The 17,601-nt window shown below is 36.0% G+C and overlaps 2 protein-coding genes across 4 annotated transcripts; both read right to left on the bottom strand.

Moving 5' to 3' along the window:
- Positions 1-2,904: 2,904 nt before the first annotated feature.
- LOC122589328 lies at positions 2,905-8,453 on the bottom strand. 3 transcript variants are annotated; one of them, XM_043761614.1, is made up of 10 exons: positions 8,053-8,453; positions 7,003-7,046; positions 6,614-6,743; positions 6,365-6,515; positions 5,771-6,264; positions 5,006-5,339; positions 4,624-4,894; positions 4,395-4,490; positions 3,804-4,259; positions 2,905-3,527 (listed from the first exon to the last, which is right to left on the bottom strand). In XM_043761614.1, exons 1-10 carry the CDS (start codon positions 8,228-8,230, stop codon positions 3,189-3,191), a joined length of 2,493 nt encoding a protein of 830 aa, XP_043617549.1. In that variant the 5' UTR covers positions 8,231-8,453; the 3' UTR covers positions 2,905-3,188. The 3 variants fall into 3 exon arrangements, with proteins under 3 accessions (XP_043617549.1, XP_043617550.1, XP_043617551.1); XM_043761615.1 differs by having other exon boundaries at positions 4,395-4,487; XM_043761616.1 differs by having other exon boundaries at positions 6,365-6,509.
- A 799-nt stretch (positions 8,454-9,252) lies between these two features.
- Positions 9,253-16,620, bottom strand: LOC122589329 (DEAD-box ATP-dependent RNA helicase 13-like). Its single transcript, XM_043761617.1, has 14 exons — positions 16,373-16,620; positions 15,895-16,286; positions 15,645-15,830; positions 15,391-15,567; positions 14,478-14,851; positions 12,543-12,723; positions 12,272-12,394; positions 11,756-11,872; positions 11,565-11,669; positions 10,692-10,832; positions 10,522-10,587; positions 9,957-10,112; positions 9,762-9,843; positions 9,253-9,669 (listed from the first exon to the last, which is right to left on the bottom strand). Exons 1-14 carry the CDS (start codon positions 16,506-16,508, stop codon positions 9,614-9,616), a joined length of 2,292 nt encoding a protein of 763 aa, XP_043617552.1. The 5' UTR covers positions 16,509-16,620; the 3' UTR covers positions 9,253-9,613.
- Between the last annotated feature and the right edge of the window lie 981 nt (positions 16,621-17,601).

Below are 17,601 nucleotides of genomic sequence, written 5' to 3'. Positions count from 1 at the left end.
AAAAAATTGAGAGCAGGATGCATGTTTTACAATCTCCAACCTAGAAAAAATAAATGAATAAAATTGGTCTAAACTGCAGGATCAATAGTCTTGAACTTTTACACTGAATTTACTTTTCAGATAGAAAAAAGTCATAACAATAATTGGCGACGAAGGTCTTTTAATTATTTATTTATTTCAATTAAAGTTTAAATAGTTGATGGTTGTTAGATTCCTTTATGATATGATTGACTTTAGATGGATGTTTGTGGTGTAGTCTTTGGGCCATCTTTATATGCTAGTGTAAAGTAAATTCCAGCATATGTGCCTTGGAGTTATACCATTTTAAACCGAAACCCAACACAATTTCTCTTATCACAACGTAAAATTGGGCCCATACTGTTCCCTCATAAGTCATTTCGTATGTGTACTTCGATCCTTAAATGGAATCTGTTACAATCAACTAACTAACCCATGTGTAGTAATATTATTGTAAGTGTTAATCTTGATCCCACACCGTTCCCCCTTAGTCACTTCCTCATCTGTTTTACTTGACTTGTCAAAGTTCAAATTCCTAATAAGTCACTTCTCCATGTCTCTATTGGAAACGTAAAAAAAAAAAAAGAGCATGTTTAACTAATTTGTATTTTAATAATTTATTTATTATTATTTATCGGCATTTATTTGTAGTTGTCTTTATAAAAGAATTATAGTTTTCACTGAGACGATTAACTTTATGTGCAATACAATAGGTTAACCATGACCCCATGACAATGTTCACATTTATCCTTATTTTCTTTTAACGAAAACGAAAGAGTTATGCTATTTGATAGCTTGTTGAAACAACAGTTACTACAAAGACAAGGAAATGAGTATTAACGCTTCATGCCATTCATAATTGTTTACATCCAGTCATGTGTTTATCATCACAAGATGATACTAGAAATATCTAAGAACTTCAATAAATATAAACCAAACAATGTGGTTTACAGTTAAATGTTAAATGTTAAATGTTATTCAATGACATAAACAACTTCATAAACATTATAGGGTTTACGGTTTATTGAATAATCGGTAAGATTTTAGTACCTTAGTCTCTGACAAAGTCAGAGGTTATGGGTTCGATCTGCATCTCATGCAAAGGTTGGAGGACCTTTTCTACCATTTAGGTAGAAACTGGAGCAGCCTCTCTACTTAGGTAGAGGTAAGGTCTGCCTACATCATAACCTCCCCCATACAACGTCGAGTATTGAGCTCAAAACCCGTCTCTGAGCAGCTTCTTTCTTTCTTTATTTTAGTACCTTGATGAGTCATCCGTTAAGATTCACTATGCATATCTGCGGGTTAGGGTGAAGAATAAGTATTTTAGTTTATATTCAAAAATCTTAATAATTGTAATATAATAATTTTAAAAATTGGAGTTATTAATCTTAAAAATTCAGGATAATTTTAAATTGGAAATATAATAATTTCATGGTAAAAAAACCTACCTTTTTCTTTTAACAGTGGTAGTCATGAACCTAAAATAATGATAAATCATACTCGTAAAAGAAGTAGTACAAAAATTGTAGCCTGTAGCACAAACATCGAAGTGCAAAAAACTAACATGTTGGATTTGGTTATCCCGAACCCGCCACTTAGATGTCCCCTTGTCTCTCTATCCGTACAACAACATTACTGTGTAACCTACTCACCTATATACTACTAGTATTATTGTTTTCATTTTGTCCAATATTTATTATGTAATGTAACTTCTTGATCTTAAGGGTAATAGTCCGTGATCATCATGTATCATATGATACCACATATATAATCTAACAATCATTTTTCTTTGTGCTCTGGTTGTATTAGATTAGATGCCATCTATAGTTACCCACAATCACCACCAGGGATTTCGTGTATATTGAGTGAAATCAAGTCTCTTTTTTGTAACTTTTATTTTGTATTGGTTTTCTGTTTTGGGGATTGTATTGGATTGTTGCCTCTAGCATCTTGCTAGTTCGTTAATGAAATATTGTCTTTCCATTAAAAAAAAATGAAACCGCTCAAATGAGTCGTAGAAAGCTATGTTTAGGGTTATTATTTGTATTCTATTAGTTGTCACATTTCTTATCATGCAATGTTTAATGTAATCAAAAGAACAAAAAAATGTTAGCCACATATGCACTTACGTAAACAGCAAAATTTTATGCTTGTTAACCATAACTGTTAGCAAAATTCATCATCATATCACAATTAAACAAGTAAAAACTTCCCTCGGTATTCTGGATGAATTTTTTTTCCTGTCGAAAAAGCATATAGGTGCAGAGGGTTTTGAATGATCCTGTTTGCAAAACGAAGTTATTTAGAGACGTAACAAGGTAGTTAGGTAGATTTCACTTGTACCTAACACTCATGAATGTTACATAGCAACGATGTTGAATGCAAAAAAAATAAAGGATTTAAAATCTACTTTCATAGATCTATTATCATGGCCGACGGCATACCTTCTTTTAGCTTTGGAACATAAATGTCATTAGTTATTTCAGGGAAAGACCCACCAGCAAAACTAATGCCCTGCTGCACTGAATTGAATTCAAATCTTCCATATGGTAAAGTATCAAACCAACTGGCCTCAGTTAGGAGCTACTTAACAGAAAGTTTGTTCCATGTAATTCACATGAACATACTTGATAAAAGATGATCACATGAAAAGGGATATAAGAAAAAGAAACCAATGAGTTTAATATTTGCAAAAACTCAATTTGTTCAAGATTTATTGATTTATATTTTAATATTGAAACTTAGTTTGCATGCAGAAAAGAAATGGTCAACAGCAGGAGGTTAAAATATCTCTTAAGCATACCACTTGTTCAGTTTTGGTATATTATAAATCTGCAAATTTAGAACTTTAAAACTCTTTATATTAGATCAAATGCATCGACGAAAACAAAAATAATAGAGCCATATCAACTCAAAGGAAAAAGAACCATAGACCTTCCCTCATGGATCTCTGATTGACGAGGTCTACAGCCCCATGTCATGGACACAGACAAAAACCAGCCTCGGAAGGGCTTGATTTTCAACCAGAGTTTCTTTGACAACAGCATGAACGCATTATGCATTGATAGGGGAAAAGCTTGTAAGGTCCATTTTTCATAAATAAAACATGAAAACATTTCTATAACTAAATTTGGTCCCCATACAAGAAAAGCCATATCATAAACGTTTCAAAAGTTCCCTGTCCAACTCAGTTGACTCAACTGAGGCTGCTGTTGATAACCACCAACTTGGGATCCTGGAGCTCCAGGCGCCACTCCAACTCCCACATTCCCACCCATGGCGGGTCCCATATGATGTGGGTTTGCCATAGCTGCAGGCTGGGAATGGTGATACATTCCTGGAAATTGCATATGAGAAGATTGTGCAACAGCTGCATTGAATGGAGCATGGCCAGTGTGTGAGGGCATATATGCAGCATGAGGTGTTTGCCCAGCCATGTTATAATATGATGCTGATTGCAGACTAGGCATGTCCCTTGGATTCATCCAAAGTTCAGATGTCTCGGCCTGTAACACCAACAAACAAACTGAGATCCCGAGTATATGATACAAAATGCCCAAGTCCAATGAACAGTAAAATAGGAGAATGGAATAGAAATGGTAACGCAAATCATTTTAAACACATGAAAAATTCCAAACTTCACATGCCCTTAAAAAACATTATAATTTATCAATCCAGCCACCTCATTTCCAGAACCTCGGTCTAAACACTCCCCCAGTTTCAAAGAAATGATAAATTGTACAAAAAGCCGAACAAAATAAATGACAAGGCATGCTGTTTACCTGAGGGTTTGGAATATAAACATTCCCATCCTTGTACTTAAGCCGAGAGGGATCATCTAGCCCTGATGCACTACCCACAACTCCAGGAGTATTTAATGTGTATCCAGTAGGACTAGTAAAGTTCCCAAACCCAGTAGGACTGCCAGCCTGAAGAGATTTGTATTGTGGAATTGCATATTTCACCCCATTTGCACTTACATGTGGGGAATTAGCACCAGGCATCAGGAGGTAACTACTACCATTGGTGGGATGGGGAGAGTAAGTAGGATTGTTAGAGTATCCAGGCATGACCATTGTTGGTGGAACATAGACAGGTGAAATAAACTGGCGGTAAGGCATGAGATTAGCAAAATGAGGAAGATGGACTTGTGGATACATTTGGGCCACTGGAGCTTGTTGTTGTACCATGGAAATTGTGGTTGCAGGAATGCTGTTGGCTACATGAGAGCTAAAAGCCTATAAAAAGAACACACCATGAAGTCAGATTACTTGCACATAAAACATGTATGTAGGATTAACTATTTGTAGCGAGTGTAGTTGGGAGCCACAATTGGATTAAAATGATTAAAATATGGTTTGTTAGAAATTCACCTCTTGAGGAACTTGAAGCCCCTGGCCCCTAAGGGATTCACCAGAAGCTGGTCGGAAATATGAGATATCATAACCAGTCTGAGGGTCATACGCCTGCTACAACAAGACGATAAATAAAAGATCTTCAGCCTTTTAAAGTTTAAATCATAAAGGCAGTTATTATCAAGAAAAAAAAATTGACATGGCGGCATAACGAATTATTTTAGGGCATATAAAGGACTCCACTTACAGAGAAGCTTGGCAATTCTGAAGGACCTTGCTGCTGTTGGGGCTCTGAAGGAACATAAGATGGGCTGTTGTGTCTAATCAGACCAATATTGTTGTAACTTTCCATGTTTTGAGGGCTTGAAGACTCTAGCTTATCAGTCAAATGTTGTTCAGATGAGGTACCTGACTCGGGCGAAATGGAACCGGAACTGTGGACACGCTCATCTACCAGCTCAACCTGTTTGCTACCAGAAGGTTCATCACCAGAAGAGTTTGGAGAGCTCACTGATAAACTGTCATCCAGTCCAAATAAGAACAAAGTCAGTTACTAACCACAAACTTTACTCGCATTGTTTAGCCGTTAAGCAAATAATAAAAATATACAAGTAGAATAATTCACAAACCTTGCCAAAGGTTCAACATGTGATTCTTCAACATGCCTAGTCTCTTGATATCCAGAAATCTGAGGAGACTCGGCCTCAATTCCCAGACTCCCGAAAGTCAGGCGTGAACGATCTATCTCGGAGACTCGAATATGTGCTGCGATGATCACATTCTGGTCCTCACGAGTAGTTTCTTGTATCAATTTATCCTGCAACTGAGTTGCTTCTGTAGTCAACTTATTAGAGTTGTTGGCAGAAGAAGCCGCAGATTTTTTTGGCTTTCCGATAACCCCCAGTTCAGTAACACTTGGTTTCTTACTTGATTTTGGTTTCCACTCCTTATATGCTTGAGAAGCTACATTTTAAGACACCACATCCTTATAAAATACGAATAATTGATGAAATATTGAAAGAGAAAACAATTGAGGGAAACCGTATAAAAAAACTGAGACTTGACCAAAACAAAAGGGAAAGAAAGAAGAATATGGCAACAAGGTACTACTAATTCCTTACTGGTTACATATATTGAGCTTTCAATAATCAATATTTAACTAGGCATCATTTTTTTTACTAAGTTGAGAAGAAACCTTAAAGTATCTCTCCACCAATAATAACGAAAAAGCAAACCTTGCAAGTAAAATATACGAATCAAAAGAGACGTGTCAAGGTACTCAATGAATTAAGCAATAACAAATTTGGCAGGTACGGCAAAACTAGAGCGTATATTTGGGAAATAAAATGACTCCACAAGTAATATACAAATTGAACAGCTACAACAGTTCATACCTTTCTGATGAGTCCCAGGTTGTTGATGTGGTCTGCTACTGTAAAAATTATTCAAGGACCTTCCAGCAGGTTCAGACACATTGGATAGAGATGGTTGGTCACTCTTAGATATGGCTGCAAAAGATCTAAATTGTTCTTTGGATGAGTTTGAAACAGAACTTCCCTGCATCGATGACAGCTTGATAGAATTATCAGATGTATGGCGTCTAACACCAACTGCCCCAACCTCACGTTTTATGGCCCCAACATTTGCAGCTGGTCTAGAGGCCAGGGAAGGTATGTGGACCGGGTCTGAAGAGGATGAATATACTCCTACTACCGAACTGTTGGGTGATGTTACAGCTGATTGTTGAGACTCGTGTGTTTTTGTTGCTTGCACAGGTGGAGCAACATTTGATGAGACCAGAGGTCGCTTACCACTCAAATTAACGCCCTTTACCTGTTTAGAGAGTGAATCAATCGGTAACTTCGGATTTTTGGGAGCCTCGGCTGACCTTCAAATAGCCATGTATTTGACAAGATGATTAGAAATTGATCTCAGGTACAGTTGATAGTTATCAAAAGTAAAGAGTGAGAAAACAAAAACACAATTACCTCTTATCAGGCACACTTGAGATAACTGGTTCTTTAGTGGAGACAGCCACCAAACTTTTAGCAGGAGGTTGTATCTCTCTATTCTCACTTCGATTAATTCTGTTGTCTCTCACAACACGAAACTGTCTGAACTGTCTAGTTACTCCTGCATCTAGTAAAAACAAAGCCATGAACAAAACAGCAATAGGAAAACGTGCAGAATCATATGATTAACTAAGGAATAAAAAGTGTATAGACGAACTACAATACCAGGTGCATTCCTAACAAAGGGTGCCCTTCGAGGATTACGATCTGTATACGTGTCAGACTTCATCCCTTGAGCTAGCGGTTCAGTTGGTTTTCTAGGCTTAATAGTCACAGGACCATTCGATGATGTAACCTGAGAAATTACGAGCATCAGACTATACTCATTTTCAAGGTTTTCTTGGCTTTATATGCACCATACTTATCAAAATGAAATATAAGATAGCCTTAAAAAATATATTGATTACCAGTGACATGCTGACATAGTTAAACAGCAGAACTTTTGGATGGACAAAACTTATTGCATATCACAATAATCATCCAACAAACAAAAAGAAAATGCAAGATCTCAAAAGTATATACAAAACTTGATTAACAGGAGTTTCAATACAAACCTCCTTCTTTTTGTCTTTTTTCCTCTTAACTTCATGAAACGGATCTAATAAGAACAAAAACAAAAAAAAAAAGATAATCAGACAAAAAAAAGAAAGTAACTTCATAGACCAAGAATCATGATAGCATGAAAAGCAATGTACAGATGACCAATACACGACCCCAACTAGTTTAACGCAATCATCAAACAAAGCAACTATCCAATCAACACAGTTCGAAAAATTACATACAGAAAATTTTATGTTAGATATTAAAATCCATATGTTAGGAAACTCTTGGATGCATTCACATCAGTTTCAAATAGCATATCTAACTAGCAATATAGCACAATCTGCGTATGTTAAGATATTAGAGATGTCTTATTATTTGAAACATATTGTCACGGTAACTTGTGTCAGAGCTTATGGGTAAAGCAAGTCACTCAAAGCGCTGAATGAGATAATCAATTGTCTTGGAGCAAATGGTGAGATGTTCAGGAGCACGCACAGTCATTATATGATGCGGTATGGGTTAGATCTTGGACAATGACTTAACAAGGAATCTCAGATTCTCAGGTTGTGGATTTTAAACCCACACTTGATACTAGGTTCTAAAAAAACTTCTACTATAAGCTCAAGCTACAAACAAAAGACCCCAAAAAACAACAATGCAAGAAATTTCCAAAATAATTAATAAGATGAAAGGTTAAACAAATAACAGATAAGGTGAAACTCCAAATGCATATACTCACATTACACCAACCAAATAATACATGACTATACAGGCATCAAATATATTCACAAAGAAAAGGATTATAAGACTTATATAAAAATGCAGTATGCAATTATGCATATATACAAAGTGGAATTAACAAGATAGCAATGAGAATCAAACATCCAAATCACAATATGGACAAAGCTAAGAGAGAGGCTGTAAAACCCTAAATTCTTTTAATACGAGTATAAAATAAAGAATCCAGCCAACCTAAAAAAATCACTACTTTATAACAACACGCTATAAACCCTAAAAAATTGGGGAAGGAAATGTTCATATGACGATAATAAAAAAAAGACCTTGATTTAACAATTTCTGAGTAGTTTCATTGGGATCCATATTGGAGTCTTTAAGGGTAGAATAAATATCAGCATCTGAATGATTTCCAACTACTTCTTTTATTGATTGTATCGTTTTACGAACACCTGCTGATAGCCCACCTTCCATCCGTGATGAAGAACCACCAGATGACACCATCTTTTCTTCTCCGGCCGATTTTTTTTAATAATCAATGTCTTTCTTTCTGTTATATCTATATGTATATATATAATAATTATTATAGATAGATATAGATATAATTGTAATTATCCATATAAATATATCGATTTAACGTTAGAAAATACGAATGAATATTGTTATTTTTGTGACGTTTAAAAAGGGGGGCGAGAAACGGCAGAAGAAGGAGGGAGGGAGCGAGCGAGCGAGGGTTTTGGAAGAGAAGAGAGAATGGGATGATTTTATTATTATATTTATATTTATATTTATATTTGGTATGTGTATGTGTATTTATATTCAGTGGCAAATAGGTCTTTTTGCATCCGTCTCGTATTACAGGTTCATTTTAACTTGTCATTTCGACTTTGAACATAAACTATTTTTTTTACTATATAACACTTCATATAAAATTTATAAACAAATTAAATTTTAAATGTATTTTTTATTAATATATCTTTCATCAACTACTATATAACATAAATAAAGATATTTACAGTCAAAGTAAAATAAAAAAGTCGTCAAGTCAAAATCTGACATTTGTCTACATATTCTCTACCCTGTGTTTGGTATTATTGTTAAAATATTTCATAGCTTAAAATTAATTATAAAACCTAGATTTTTTTTTGAAATTCCAATATAAGCTTGGTGTGGGAGGGATAATTGGCTTGTTGGAGTATTTTATTTTCCCAAATAAATAGCTCAAGTTGATAAGCATATAATCGTGAGAAGTTATGTGGGTATACTCATATATAGAAGACAGCGCAACTGGGTATCAAATGTGGGTGGCCAGATATGGTTTAAGACTTCAAGTGATACGAAAAGCAATAATTGGCGGCTGGGAAGAACCGCATGGAAGAGCTAGAAATGCAACACGGAGAACATCAAAGAGTAAAATAAGCAGGAGAGATAGAAGAAGGAAAGAAGCGAGCCACCATTACTTTTGAGCCTTTGGTTGCAGTTTTCCCATTTTTAGGTTCATGGATCAAATTGCTATAAGATCACACTTGCATAAAAGTACTACTATTCAGATTCATATCCATATAAAGAGTTGAGTAGAAACAGTCAACAGCCAATATGTAGCTTGTACTTTCAAAATGTTTTTTTTTAACGACATTCTACTCTACTCCTACCCCTAAATTACACGCATGTTTGGGATGAAACCCAGGACTCTTGAAAAATCCCTATTAATCCACCCCACAAATGTGTGAAGTAGGAAGGAATACAACTTGTGTTTGCTATACCTCTTATACAGTAAAATTGGTGCATCAAATTAATGTATTTGAACAAAATTTTGATCTCTTCTAGTAAGAAATACTTGATTACTGGTCCTAAAGAGAGCAAATAAATTTAGCCCATACGCTTCTCTTAATCACCTCCTGCTTTTAGCTTTTTCCGCTGCTTTCTCTTTTGATCATGCAATCCTGAAGAACAAATGACAACATTATCAGCGAGATAAAAATACAGGATTTTCAGTATGAAAAGGACGATTCCTGTTATAAGGTTAAAAATGTACGTTTTTTATCTTCTTTCCTCATTCTTCGTAGGTTGTCCAAGTTTCTTCGTTTTTCTACAGCCGCTTTAGTATCCATGGAAATCTGAAAATAGAATGCAATCTAAAAAAATGAATAAAAGTGCATACAAATAGATTTCAAGCATGTTGCTTCTGAAAAGAGTAATATAAAAAAGGCCGCTTAGGAATCAAAATTACCTCTTGGCCACTACTCCTGAGTGCTGTGAGAGGTTCAACACAATTCTGGCCAATAACAACCATTCTCCTCTTGTTATCTCCTTGGTTTGCAGAGTCACCACGCTTCTGCCTCGCTAATTCTTCGAACTGTAGTTGGAGGAGTGGCGAAATACCAGCCTGAAACAGAAAACTTTGGATGTTAAAACTGTAGGAGGGACAAATGATAAATCTTTTTGAAACAAATGATATTGCTAAGTTTATCTTTTAGCTCCTGAAGCACATCATTTGATTGTTGTGATTTAATAGTACAACCAGTTTTGTTTGGATGAAAAGATTCTATACATACAAACCCTATCGGACTGTTTTATTACAACGTGTTATAAGATCCCACTTATTCAAAATTACACAATCACTTCAAAAACGCACATCTAATAAAATTTATGGTTGTCATAGAGAGTAGTGAGTACTATGGGAATAACCTTCCACAACACTTCTATCATAAAGAATATAGGAAACAAACTAAGAGCTTTCGAATATTATATAGAAAAGGCAATTGCAGAAACAAAGGGGATATATGAGTGGATACCCCTGCCAAATATCGACTTGAAAATGATTTGGGTTGCAGAGGGCGAGAAACCAGTGAATTAAGCTCCTGCATTTTCACCACAAAACAATTGTCAAATTCAGCAAGTGCAATCTATGGCCTATAACAGGTTTTAGTTTAAATAGCATGTTAACAGACAATAGGTATTAAACCTGTTGTAGATTTTTTAGTTGGGCAGAACTTGATTTCTTTTTCCTGATACTATTCACTCGTTCCTCCTCACTGTCATTTTCCTCTACAATCAGATCGATCGACTCAGCATTACGTTGAAACCAACTTTTATCAGCCTTGTCCTATAAGAAGTCATTTTTTGAAAAACTACAATAAGTAAACAAATTTGAATAGCGCTAGAAAAAATCATACTTGCACAAACTCCCGAAGTCCAAAAACTAATCGAGCAAGTTTGTTGACATTCATGATGTATCAGGGTGAAAACAAGGGTTTGGAAGCCTGGAGTGCCAAATAAGGAACAAAACTCTTGTTGTGTGCCACTCAGATTTTGTTTAATGGTCAACAGAAAACCAGACAAGTTATATTTATGAATTTGAATAGCAAATGACTAAGTACAAACTAAATTTCACTAAACAATCAAGCCACTTTATTTATGAGCCAAATGAGAGCATTTCGAAGCACTAATGATGATTTTTCCAGGTTATGAAAAACAATACGATATGAGATAAAAGTGCCAATTCAACCCATTCACATGGAATGGCCAATTAGGTTTATGACTTGAGGCTCAAGCGAGTCAGATATGAAAAACTAGCTACAGGGAAAATGGGTCAAGTGGGGTGAAAGGCAGCTAAACTATGTTTTAACACAACCATCAGAAATTTTTTTTCAAAAATATTGTACTTGTAATAACCATGTTTTAGTGATCATATGTAACACATTAAGTACTTGTATATATAATTAGAGAATGATATGCCGTTCAAAAATAAAAATAAAATAGAGAATGTTAAGCTTAAACACATATAGAATTGGAGCTGAATGTGTAATTGGCAACACTTCTAGAGCATTCATATTACCTGTGATTCCTTTCGCAAAACCCTGTCTATTTGTCGTGCAAGAGATAGCCTCTTCAAAACCTCAGGCATGTATGAAGCCTCTATAGGGAACTGCTTAAAACTTTCCTGGATAAAAGACAAACGAATCACAAACTTCAGTGCATGCCCAATTATTCTGAATATTATCGGTAAATATTAGTCCAATCGGTAACCTTTGAAAATGATTTGCACAAAGAAGTAAATTTGGAGGCTTCCTTTGGGGATATCAGAGCAATGCTGCACCCATCAGCAGAAGCTCTAGCTGTTCTGCCACTTCTATGAACATAAACCTGGCAGATAAACCTATTCAGCATATGGAAATAACCAAAGATAAAATATAGAACCGGCAAATTCATCCCCATTTACTTATGGACAGAAACGAGTGAAAACAGTTTGAAGGTTGCCCAAAGTCTATTTCTGATGCAGACAACCTTCCAATCTATTAATACATAAACTTAGATTATAGTTGATTTATTGTAACGATGTTGCTTTTGTGATCATATTAATGCACTAATTCTCTATTAGAAGACTTAACAAAAAACAAGTAGACCCAAATAAGTGTGCTTGTGAGTCGACCCAACTTGACCTGACCTATTTTCACTTGTAACAAAATTCGATGGATCCCTTCACCTTGCCACCTCTTATAGCAGCTAAAAAACAGAATCAGATAAATAAATAATCTAGCTTACTTCTGCAGAATGGGGAAGTTGGTAATGGACAACAGTCCGAACACCAGGAATATCAAGACCCCTAGCTGCCACATCCGTAGCAACAAGAATGCCATGGTCATGTCCACGAAAACGATCAATTGCCTGCATTATAAACAAACGAGATGGCAAAACTAAGAAAGACACGTTTGTTTACATACGAAGGCTAGCATGGATTTACTGAATAATCACAGTGACAATGCCCGTCATATGGCTACAATGCAATGAATTCAAAATAGTAGATATAACATACCTTGAGGCGGGCACGCTGTTGCATCTGTGCATGAAGGGTCCAAACATTAACATTGAGAATCTTCATAAGAGAAGAAATATGACGCAGGGCTGCAATCGATGTGCAAAACACAATAGTGCGTCCATGCCCATGTACAGACAAAACATAATATAAACACGCATCTTTATCTTCCTCTTTGCACCTGCAGGATTTGATAATTAGATAAAAGTTCCAATATGGGAAGTAGCAAGCCAATATACACATAGCCTCTATGGTTGACTTAAAAAAAAAAGACACTATCATTCATGCATTGTGTGTGAACAAGTATAAGAGAACTAACAAAAAGTCAACATACGAACACAATCATTTCTGATCATCCACAATACATTGTACTTTTGTCATCATGGTCCTTAATAATAAAGTAGATGAGCTTCTGGAGTTGGTAGAATTCTTACAAACTATAGTATACAGTTGATAAGTAGATATATACCACCAAAATGTAATGCAAACAGACATCTTTACCTATCCAGTAGTCTCTAGCTAAACCAGCATCTAACCAAGTCTCTATATGGGGTCGCTAACAAACAATTCCTTAGATAAACAGATGTTAAAGTTGGTGTTTACATGCTTTTGGGGCCAAAAGCATTGTTGTCTAGGAAGTTGACCTAAGGATTTTAAGGCTATATGAAAATTTGGCCCCATTAACTTATGGAAATTTGCATCAAAATCCAGAAAGTTAACAAGCCCTTCGGGCCAAAAACAACATCTCCTCGATAGCTCAGCAATGGAACTTAAAGCTCTAGAGAAATTAGCATCATAAGCAAATGCTTTGATCCAGGCATGACAAAAAGTCTCAGCAACTCACCACCAGTTTAGTCCGCACGACCACAAAATGGAATATAGGAGGGAATGTCACTTTCCTGGCATTCTTAGATAAAAGCCAAGATGCCAAACAAAATACAAGACAGGAGGTTTTCTGGCATACATAATTTAGATGATACAGTATGGGCATTCCACATTTGCTTATGAGGTGTAAAAAACACTTTGAGATAGCCTCTTAGAGTCCTCATACAGATTGCATCTACCAACTTAATAATTATTATTAACATGGTGCAACAATTAAGCCTTCTTCATATCTTTCTTATATTTTCTTTGGAATCATAGGGATTTTACACCAAGAATGACATAGAAACTGATAGAAAATACTCCAAACTTCTGTCTCGGGTCAAGGGCTGAAGGTACAGTTGGATTGTGTGGGTTTAAGTTTGAAGTTTCAATAAAGTACCATTGCCAACAAAGTCTTTGTGAGCTGGTTGTTTTGCAATTTAATAGGTAGTTTGTTTTGACTTAGTTGTTTTGTTTACAAAATGAATATTCGACAAACCATTCGTGAACAGTTCTTACACGAAGAACAATAACAACCAATATCTGTTCATTTAATAAAATGAAGAACATGAACATAGCTCTCGTTCTTTCATTTATGCTTGATTCAATAACTATCTTTTACTAGGACGGTACCCGCGCAATGCGGCGGCGGCGGTTCGGTGGTGGCGGCGAGTGGTGTAGGTTGATTTAAGTGTAATTGATGTAAAGGTAGTTGTGGAAATCTGTTAAAAGATAAAGGCTTAGAGTGTACATTAGTAAGATAAGGGTTTAGGGTGTAAATTAGTTCATTCAGGGGAAATTGGGTAATTTCCTATAAGTCTTTCCAAAGGGGAGGTTTCATTTAGGGCAATTGGGTCATTTCCAAACTAACTTTCTTGTAACTTTTTCTAAAATGAGAGGGTGCTAGAAATTTATAAAGGAGTAAAGATAAAGAAACCTTCTTGTAACTCTTTCTAAAATGAGGAGGGCTATAAATTTTTTAAAGGAGTAAAGATGTTCATGCATTTACATTTGTGAGACATTTGTTATGGCAGTTGTTTTTATTGCCAAAAGAAGAAGAGAAGCACATACTCGATAAATGACTCCTCAAGTTTATTTGGCATAATTGATGCATTTGTCAGATCAATTATAGCAGCATTAGAGCGCATCCCAGCTCGTTCAGAAAGTGCTTCAATTGAATTTAGTTCACCATCCAATTTTGCTTTCACGGATCCCCGTTTGAGCTTTTTCCTAAAATCAGAAGACAAGGCAATGGTAGCAGAAAACACAAAAGTCTGTCTTTTCTTCCTTTGAAATCCTGATGCTGTCACACAATTTTCAGTATCCTCTGCATGGCCTTCTCTAATCATTGGTAGCATGTCAATTATTGACTGCAACTCATGAAAATGACCATTATCTATCATCCGGTCAGCCTCATCCAGAACAAAAAATGACAATGAATGTAACTGCAAAAGTCATTAAGGACTCATGATTATAGGCATAGCATAGATTGCACAGTAGAATAATGAGGATAATTATGACCTTGTCTAAGCAAAGAAAGGCAGTCAGTTGAGAATTCACATTCACTGTTAACTAAATGGGTGGGTACTGAAGGTTGGACAATGGTTCAATTATGTAAAGGTCAAATTAAAACAAAATACTTCCCAAAACAATAATTTTTAATAAATTAGAAAATTAATTGCATAGATTGTATTATCTAACTACTACTGTACCTTCTTTTCAAAGATGATGATCCCAGACATTCTATGCACTAAAGTCACAATTCAGGCAACTCGGAACTTTCAACCCATCTGACACGTTTCCATGTTTAACAATATTTAAACACAAATATATGATCCCATTATACATGAAGTGATAAAAACATAAGCCAAATCAACCCATATGTGGGTAGACAGGTTATAATTTTTTAGAGACATCAAACAGTTGTGATTGATACTGTTTCAATCGTTGTAACTTACACATAAGGAGTCTCAGACAGACTCACCTCAACAAGATGAACGTCTCCACCTGACATCAACTCCCATAGCCTCCCTGGAGTTCCAACGACAATTTCAGGCCTTGCTTTGAGAAGGCGTTCTTGTTTTTCTGTTGACATTCCTCCAACAATTGGAACAACCCTAACATCTGTCCCTATGGCCACTTGCTTCAGATGATCTGTGACCTGAGTGGTGGGAATAAAAGAAAAGAAACTGCATGAGTAAATAAAGGAGTCAAGTGTATAAAGAAAGTAGCAAGTACCTGAAGGGCAAGCTCCCTAGTGGGAGTAATAATAAGTGCTCTTAAAAGACCTTTGGAGACTATATTTTCATCCCTAGTAATAACCTGCCTCTGGAACTTGTCCCTTTCGTCAAGGAGACGTTGTAAAATCGGTAATCCAAACGCCAAAGTTTTACCGGACCCTGTCTCGGCAGCCCCAATGACATCCTATCAAAATTAAATATTATTATGTACCAAGAAGAAAGTCATCAGCAATAGTCGGTTAACATACCTTTCCCTGATGAGCAGCGGCGGGGATACAAGCTTTCTGTATGGGTGTGGGTTCCTTAAAGTTGAGCCTGGATATGGACTTCATTAACAATGGATGAAGCCTGAGTTCATACCATGCATAATGATATTCACTGTCATCTGGCTGCTGCTCTTGCTCCTTTTTGTCATCCTCACCTGTAACAGCCTCTTGTTCATTATCCACAGAAGATTCCTTGGCCCCTTCATCTTTCTTCTTCTTCTTCTTCTTCTTCTTCTTCTTCTTCTTCTTCTTCTTGTCATCTTGTGTGATTTCGCCAACAGCCTTGCTTTCTTCCCTTTTCCGTTTCTTCCCATTTGTGACAGGAAGCTCCAATCCATACTCCGATTCATCAATCTCTTCAAGAGACAACACACCTGCACACACTCTAGAATCATTCATTCATTTTCCCGCAACCTATTAACTTGTACATTTATTTAATAAAAATATAATGGTCAACAACCTCCTTCGAAATCGTTCAATCCGGCTAGGGCAGAAAAGGGGTCGTCTTCGGTGTTTGGGAGAGATGAGGTCCATGGAAGGGAGTCAAACCGGTCGAGTTGAGCAGAGTCCCGTTTCATTGATTTTCGACCCCTCATATTTCTCTTTGCTGGTGCTTCAGATTCTGAATTAAGCTATAAACAGACGGACAAACGGCAGAACAAGGAGGGAGCGAGCGAGTGGGGGTTTTTTGGAAGACAGGAGAATGGTTACTTGGTATCTGTATTTGTATCAGTGGCAAATAGGTCTTTTTATCTTACGATATTACGGTATTTTTTTTAGTGTAAAGAGTAGAAATGTACCCCGTAATCTTGTATTATACCAAAAAAACAACCACAAGAAGGTGTAACTAAATTGTCTTATAGGGCATTAGCACACTATCCATACAACGCGGCGTTATTCTAGATGACGACAATGTGGTGGTGGAGACGACGGTTGGTGTTAGATGCCAAAAGCAATAACAATGTGTAACTAAGTTGTCTAATGGACTTAAAACCTTTTTTCATATCTCATTTGGACGTTATATAATTCACATAACAAGTCATACATAAAAAAAATTACACGCAAACAAAACTATAAATTAGAATTAATAATGGAGAAAGATTCTAGTTTGTAAGAGCTTGTTTGTATTACTTGTCTTATTCTAGCGAAAAATATGTAATTTTAGACAAACAATAGCAAAAATGTCATTGCCAACAAAAAAAAAAAAGTGAGTTTGTTGCTCTTGATAAAGCAACGTAAAGTGGTGCATGAATAACCCGAAAACATGTGATCAATAATGGAATCGCAGCCAGTTGCACCATCGAGGTTCGCTGCAAATGGATTTAATCGCAGGAGAGTCGATAATAAATCTCGGTCGGGACAGTTAAACTTCAATGCACAATGGTCACACCAAGTAGAATTATATTGCCTAATAACTTTTATGCTTATTATTCTAACTTTTCGATCGTCTTGGTTTACCAACTGGAGACAAAAAGGGAGTTTTGTTAGTCCATCATATGACCAACTTGTTTATTTAACAACATGTCATATTGGACATAAGGTGGAAGTCTAGTTACGTAGTAGACTGTAGATGGTTATGTGGTATCTAGAATATTTCATGCCACAAATACAGTTCATGATTTTGGAATCTTCTAAAACGTATGAATCGTGAATATGCATGATACGTATGATATGTGCATATGAAATCAA

The sequence above is a fragment of the Erigeron canadensis genome, chromosome 2, assembly GCF_010389155.1.
Source record: "Erigeron canadensis isolate Cc75 chromosome 2, C_canadensis_v1, whole genome shotgun sequence".
Lineage (NCBI taxonomy): Eukaryota > Viridiplantae > Streptophyta > Magnoliopsida > Asterales > Asteraceae > Erigeron > Erigeron canadensis.
This window is presented reverse-complemented; position numbering and strand designations above follow the sequence as displayed.

Excerpts from the sequence above, each read along its gene's own strand:
- LOC122589328 (XM_043761614.1), bottom strand. The coding sequence starts at position 8,230 with ATGGTGTCATCTGGTGGTTCTTCATCACGGATGGAAGGTGGGCTATCA. Across the intron at positions 4,491-4,623 it reads CAGAATTGCCAAGCTTCTCT|CAGGCGTATGACCCTCAGAC; the intron begins GTAAGTGGAGTC and ends GTCTTGTTGTAG. Across the intron at positions 4,260-4,394 it reads GGCTTCAAGTTCCTCAAGAG|GCTTTTAGCTCTCATGTAGC; the intron begins GTGAATTTCTAA and ends TTCTTTTTATAG.
- LOC122589329 (XM_043761617.1), bottom strand. The coding sequence starts at position 16,508 with ATGAGGGGTCGAAAATCAATGAAACGGGACTCTGCTCAACTCGACCGG. Across the intron at positions 12,395-12,542 it reads AACAGCGTGCCCGCCTCAAG|GCAATTGATCGTTTTCGTGG; the intron begins GTATGTTATATC and ends TTTATAATGCAG. Across the intron at positions 11,670-11,755 it reads TGTGCAAATCATTTTCAAAG|GAAAGTTTTAAGCAGTTCCC; the intron begins GTTACCGATTGG and ends TCTTTTATCCAG.